Source organism: Mus caroli, chromosome 12 (assembly GCF_900094665.2).
Source record: "Mus caroli chromosome 12, CAROLI_EIJ_v1.1, whole genome shotgun sequence".
Lineage (NCBI taxonomy): Eukaryota > Metazoa > Chordata > Mammalia > Rodentia > Muridae > Mus > Mus caroli.
The window spans coordinates 75011380-75017773 of NC_034581.1; the positions used below are offsets into that span (position 1 = coordinate 75011380).

The window sequence follows — 6394 nt, forward strand, 5'->3', positions numbered from 1 at the left end:
AGAGAGAGAGAGAGAGAGAGAGAGAGAGAGAGAGAGAAAGAAAGAAAGAAAGAAAGAAAGAAAGAAAGAAAGAAAGGCAGAACATTCTTAGACTTGATAAGGTAGATAGCAGGGAGCCACGAAGCTTTTACAATGAGAGAAATATGTAATAGATATTATATAAGAAAGGCCATTTAAGCCATTAGGATATCAGTGAGTGAAATCTTCAGACTATCATGGAAGAGGCTGAAGAGAAATGTCTCTCTGGCCACTACACAGTAGAGGTTATCAGGCTTGGGAAGATGTTGTCCTAGAGTTTTGCCAACAGTGGATGAAAATTTATGGTCACATGTTTTCTCTATTCCTTTCAGAAGAAAGGTAAGGCTTAGGCCTTTTGGACTGCTGGCCAGTCAGATAGAGATATGGGTGTGGCCAGGGAAATGTCTCCAGAAAGTGACCTATATCCAGAGGTCTCAGCATGGGGGCCCATCCCTTCCCACAGCTCACAGGACGTGGGTGGTTGCTCTGGCCTGGGTAGAACCAGCTAGGTCTCTGCTATCCTGACAGACAGTTCCCTGCCGAGAGCCCTCAGCAGAATGTCCAATGGCAAAGCCAGTTAGTGAGCAGTTAGTGAAAACACTAGGAAATGAAGGTAGGGGACAGAAGAACTTAATGTATGGGGTCCTCTGGTTCCAGGCTCCCTCCTTGCTCTATTGTTTGATGTGACAGGCTGCGTTATGGTGGCTTCTAGTCTTATAAGTAAAAAAGAAACTGAGGCTTAGGGGTGGGGATGTAGCTCAGTGGAAGAGTGTTTATCTAGCATGTACAAGACCCTGTGTCTGATCCCCAGGACTGTAGAAAGAAAAGAAAGGAAGAGGGGTGGGAAGGAGGGAGGGATGAAAGAGAGGAGGGATGAAGGAAGGGAAGAAGGGAAAGAAGGAGGAAGAAAGGGAGGGAGAGAGAGAGAGGAAGGGGGGGAAGAAGGAAGGAAAGAAGGAAACCGAGTGAAGCTCAGAAAGATTAAACAGCACACTCAAGGTGACTGAATGGCTGGCATACAAACCCAAGCCCTGCTCAGTCAAGAGGATTCTCCCCGTCGCATCTGGCTGTGAAGCTGGAAAGACCCATGAAGGCTCTGAAAGGGATAGGTTTTGTCATCTGGTCTGTCACTGGCTCAGCTTGTCACGCCATCTGCATCTACAGCATTGAGTGACCCAGGGTGACACTGAAGGTGAGGGAGACAGGAAGGGAAGAAAGAAACAGAGGCACAAAGGGGAGGCTAGCTAGCCACAGTAGCTCAGAGATCTCATCCCCTGAACCAGTGAGGACCCCGGGACTTTGGGTGACACTGATAGGGTGGTGGCTCAGCCCCTTCCTTTCTTTTTTGCAGGATTGATCCGGTCCCGGGTTCGTGGGGCAGATGTGGCAGGAGCCACAGTTCTCACTTTTCTGGATAGTCACTGTGAGGTGAATGTGGAGTGGCTGCAGCCAATGCTGCAGCGGGTGATGGAGGTGAGAACCCCCTGTCTGTGGGAGCTGGACCTCCTTCAGTAGATGCCCTCGGTGCTCGCAGCCTTTACTATCTGCAGAGCTGGGCTGGCATTGCAGGTGGCCTCAGGGTCTGCTCCCCCCTAAGAGACCCCACCCATCCAGCTGTCTCTCCTGAAACATGAGTATGATTGTCATGTTTGTTCTCGCTGGGGGATAAGAGTCACATTGTATGGGAGTTTGAGCCAAGAAGCTTCCACTGTGATAGGTGCACAGGATCCTGGGCTGGGGGAGTCTGTGGTCAGGCTGGAAAGCCTGGTGGGAGCAGGACAGACTGGAATTCTCCAAGAAAGAAAAGGAGGGAGCAGGAGCCTTGTGCCGCGTGTCTGCTGTTCATCAGGATGGGCTGACAGAAAAGGATGAGGTCCTTACAAGGGAATCCTAAGAGGGCAGGTAGCCCTGCCTGGGTGTGGTACATGTGCCTATAGTCCCAATATCAGCAGGAGGATCATACCTGAGTCCAGACTGCATGGTGAAAGGAAGAAGGGAAGAAGAGGGAGAAGGAAGGAGAGGGGAAAGAGGAGGAAGGGAAAACAAAGGAAGAAGAAAAACAGCCCAAGTTTTAAAACGACAATGGATTTGAATGAGCATTTGTTTAAAGACTTACAAATGGCCACACACAAATAAAAATATCTCATGGGTTCATCATTTGGGAAATGTGATTGTACCTCATACCTACAAGGATGGCCAAAATCAAAAAGACAGTAACGAGTGTTGTCAGGGTGCGCACACATGGGAACCCTCACACATTGCTCGTGGTAATGGCAAACAAAGCAGAGACGTTAGAGAACAGTCTGGCACGTTCCTGAAAGTTGAAATAGAACTACCCATTTGACCTAGCAGTTCCCCTGCATCCTGCAGCAGTCAGAGGGGGCGTCACGGAGCAGGAGAGATCCCAGGAAGGCTCAAAATGACACGAGAAGAAAAGAGGGAAGAGCAGTGCTATGCCTGGAGATGGGTGTGTGCAGTGATCTAGTCCAGCCTAGAGTTTTCCAGGAGCCTGGAGGACTGTGGCACCCCATGTTCCTGCAGAGCAGGCAGCTGGGCCTTTGTGTAAAGCCCATGACCTCACCTTCCCATCCTCCTCTTCTAGGACCACACCCGTGTGGTGAGCCCCATCATCGACGTCATCAGCTTGGACAATTTTGCCTACCTTGCAGCATCTGCAGATCTTCGAGGAGGTGGGTCCTGCTCCTCAGGAAGGGCCTGTAGGCTTGAAGAGAGGCAGGCAAAAGCAGGCAAAAAGCCCTGCCTGGTTCAAGTGCTCTCCCCAGTCTCACTCTGCCAATCCTTCCTAGGTGAAGATGAGGAGGGAGAAGGAGAGCCTGGGGTTGTAAGTGCTTCACACACAGTCAGAGGTGGGGCCAGCTCATCAGTCATCCCTTCCCCTCATCGAGGGCACACTCCTCCCTAGTGCTGCTGGTCCAGGGAGCTTGGCCAAAGGCCTAGGGGAAGTCTTGTGGAGAGAAGAAGTTGTCTGGACAGGAAGAACGGAGCCTGTGGCCTCTCCTGAATTCTTAATACACACCCCAGAGGCCATCAACAGCAGCCATTTACCACATTTGCTACTGAGCCTTCAAAAGCATCTAGTCAGATTTGCTATGGGCTATTAAGTATATAAAACCCACAGCAGTGGTTAGGATTCTAGTGTGGACAAATGTAAACCATCTCATTAGTGTTTTGTATTGGTTGCATGCCGAAATGTTTTGGGTAGACTGTGTTAAGACTGTTTTATTCAAGCTGGGCGTGGTGGCGCATGCATGCCTTTAATCCCAGCACTCGGGAGGTAGAGGCAAGCGGATTTCTGAGTTCGAGGCCAGCCTGGTCTACAAAGTGAGTTCCAGGTTCCAGGACAACCAGGACTATACAGAGAAACCCTGTCTCGGAAAACCAAAAAAAAAAAAAAGACTGTTTTATTCCAATTAACTTCATGTTGTTGTTTTCATGTAACTCCTGGGCAGTTTTTTTTTTAATATTAATTAATTCATTTATTTATATTTTACATGAATGTATATGTACCATGTGCATGCAATGTCCACAGAGGTCAGAAGAAGGCATCTGATCCCCTGAAACTGGAGTTACAGATGGTCATGAACCGCCACGTGCATACTGGAAATGGAACCTGGCTCCTCTGATGGGCCTCAAATGCTCACAACTGCTGAGCAGTTCCTCTGGCTCGGCACCTCTCAACCTGTGGGCAGAGCACATCAGAATCCTGAATATCAGATGTTTACCTTATAATTTGTAACAACAGCAAAATTACAGTTATGAAGAGACAACAAAATAATTATATAGTGGGAGAGGGGTCACCACGATATGAGGAACTGTATTAAAGGGTCACAGCATTAGGAAGGTTGAGAACCACTGCCCTAGCCTCTTCTGGACTCTTTAGATGGTATATGTGGCTTGAGTTGGTGGCTTGCTCTTATTGTCCCTTTTGACAGCCACGGATCCTGGTATTGTGCTGCCTAATCCAGGTACCCACGTAGTCACCCATGTATGGCTCTTTAAATTAATTAATATTAAATAAGATTTACAATTAAATTCCTTGGTTGTCCTGGCTACATTTCAAGTGCTTAACCCATATTGGGTTTTGGCAGCTGCACGAGGTTTGGGTGACCCCGCTGAGCCATATAGATATAAAACATATCTGTCATACAGAAACTTCTGTTGGACATTGCTGCTCTAGAGACCCTGTTGCTGGGAGTTTGTGGGCATGGGGGATGGGTTTTCTCTAGGGCTTGGTTACACACTGAGTGGACCCAACCAGGAGTTAGACCTTGAATCTGGGTAAGATCCTAAGAGAAGCCAGCCATTTCCCCTCTGAGAAGTCACCTCAGGGCCTTTGTACTTGGTCTTAGTTACTTTCCTGTTGCTGTGACAAAACACCATGACCAAGGCAACTTATAAAAGGCAGCGTTTATTTGGGGGCTCATGGTTTCATGGGATGAGTCCATAGCTATCACGGCGGGAGGCGTGGCGGCAGGCAGGCACACATGGGGCTGGAGCAGTAGCTGAGAGCTTACAGATGATCCAAAAGCAAGAGGCAGAGAGAGCGCGAACTGGGCCTGGCATGGGCTTTTAAAGCCTTGAAGCCCACCTTTAGGGGCATACTTCCGCCAACAAGGCCGCAGCTCCTAATCCCACCCCCCCACCCCCAGAACAGTTTCATCTGGGGACCAAGTGTTCAGATAGATAAGCCTGTGGAAGTCGTTCTCATCCAAACCAGCACCCACTTGCTGCTGCCCAGGTCTGGAATTTCCTTTTCCCAGATGTCCATATGGAGCATAGTCTTTATTCCCATCCTTGGTTAAAAAGCAACTTGTCTGAGTTTTGTTGACTAACCTTGCTATAATATGGATACCTCAAGTCGTTATTTGCTCTTTAGCACTTTGCAAAAATACACTTTGTAGCGTTTGTCTTCTCAGTAGGCTGGCACAGGTGTCCGTGTCAGTACAGTACAATGGCTTCTGGGATCCCACTCTGATCAGAAGAGACTAAAGGGTGGAAAAGAACGTCCAAAGCCATCCCACTCCCACTCTGCTTTGCCTGTAGGGTTCGACTGGAGTCTGCATTTCAAGTGGGAGCAGATCCCACTGGAGCAGAAGATGACCCGGACTGACCCCACTAAACCCATCAGGTCAGCCTGCTGTGTCCTTCAGGGGAGCTCTTCTTCCTGGGGCAGGAGCCTGGGAGACTCTTTGGAGTGTATATCATCACTAGGGCCTTCAAGGGTGTCCAGTCTGGGTGCTGACTCTGTCTGAGCCCTCAGACCTGCCTGTAAGAACAGAGGGGACTGTGACCGTGGGAACAGTTGTGAGGCCCTGAGAGCTGGCCAGGCCTCCTGCCTCAGCAACTCTGCAGAAGAGAGGCTCCTGGTTTCCACATTTCATGATTTCACCTTCATTCTCTGTCTCCACAGGACACCTGTTATAGCTGGAGGAATCTTCGTGATTGACAGGTCCTGGTTTAACCACCTGGGAAAGTATGATGCCCAGATGGACATCTGGGGAGGAGAGAATTTTGGTGAGTCAATCAACAAACCATATGAAAACACAAGAACAATACCAAAGCTCAGAAGTAGCAGTCTATATGTCAGGCCCTGGTCTTAAAGATACATTGTTTTAAGTCATTTAATCATCATAAAGACATAATTGTCTCCATTTCTGTTCAGTTAGATGAAAAAGTTTAGGCATCCAGTGGAGCCTGTGACCAAATGGCTAAATGTGTGGGTAGGAACAATAATGACTGAACACAGCTTAACTTTGTGGCTCTTTCTCTACCAGAAGGGGTAGGGAGGTATTCAACAGCACATAATGATCACGTGTGATATGGAGTCAGAGGCCTGGGTACAAGCTCTAGATCAGCCTCTTCAGTCTGTTTGATTTGGGGCGAATTAAACCTCCTTGGGACCCGGTTTCCTCCAGAGCTTGTCTTGAGTAGTGAATGAGGCTATGGCCATGATCACTGTGTGAGACCACAGGATGGGACCTCCTGGACTGCCTGGGACAGCAAGAGGGAGAAGGAACAGAACAAGAGAGGAGGAATTAGCTGCCTGTGCTTCCCCAGAGTGCTGCCACGGGAGGCTAGAGCCCAGGCTCCAGCGTATCTCGTCTGGGTCATGGGGAGAAGCAGTGAACTTGGGTAACCGCAGTTTATTCTCTTGGGAAAAAACCAAAAGAAACAAATAAAAGAAACAACAAAACAAGGAAAGAACCTGCTTCCTGGGGTTCTGGTAAAGTAGGCATGAGACTGTGTGTATATCAGGCCAGACTCACACACTATATCAGGCCAGACACACACACACACACACACACACACACCACACATACACACACACCACACACACACACACACACACACACAC

General features: G+C 48.7%; 1 protein-coding gene across 2 annotated transcripts in view; it reads left to right on the forward strand.

The window, feature by feature from the left end:
* Galnt16 (polypeptide N-acetylgalactosaminyltransferase 16) overlaps nucleotides 1–6394 on the forward strand; it is an 86573-nt gene that overhangs the window by 61054 nt on the left and 19125 nt on the right. For both annotated transcript variants that reach the window (XM_029484935.1, XM_029484934.1), the window contains 4 exons: nucleotides 1370–1491; nucleotides 2621–2708; nucleotides 5083–5167; nucleotides 5450–5553. In XM_029484935.1, the coding sequence (XP_029340795.1) occupies nucleotides 1370–1491; nucleotides 2621–2708; nucleotides 5083–5167; nucleotides 5450–5553 (399 nt within the window). The remainder of the gene's footprint in view (nucleotides 1–1369; nucleotides 1492–2620; nucleotides 2709–5082; nucleotides 5168–5449; nucleotides 5554–6394) is intronic.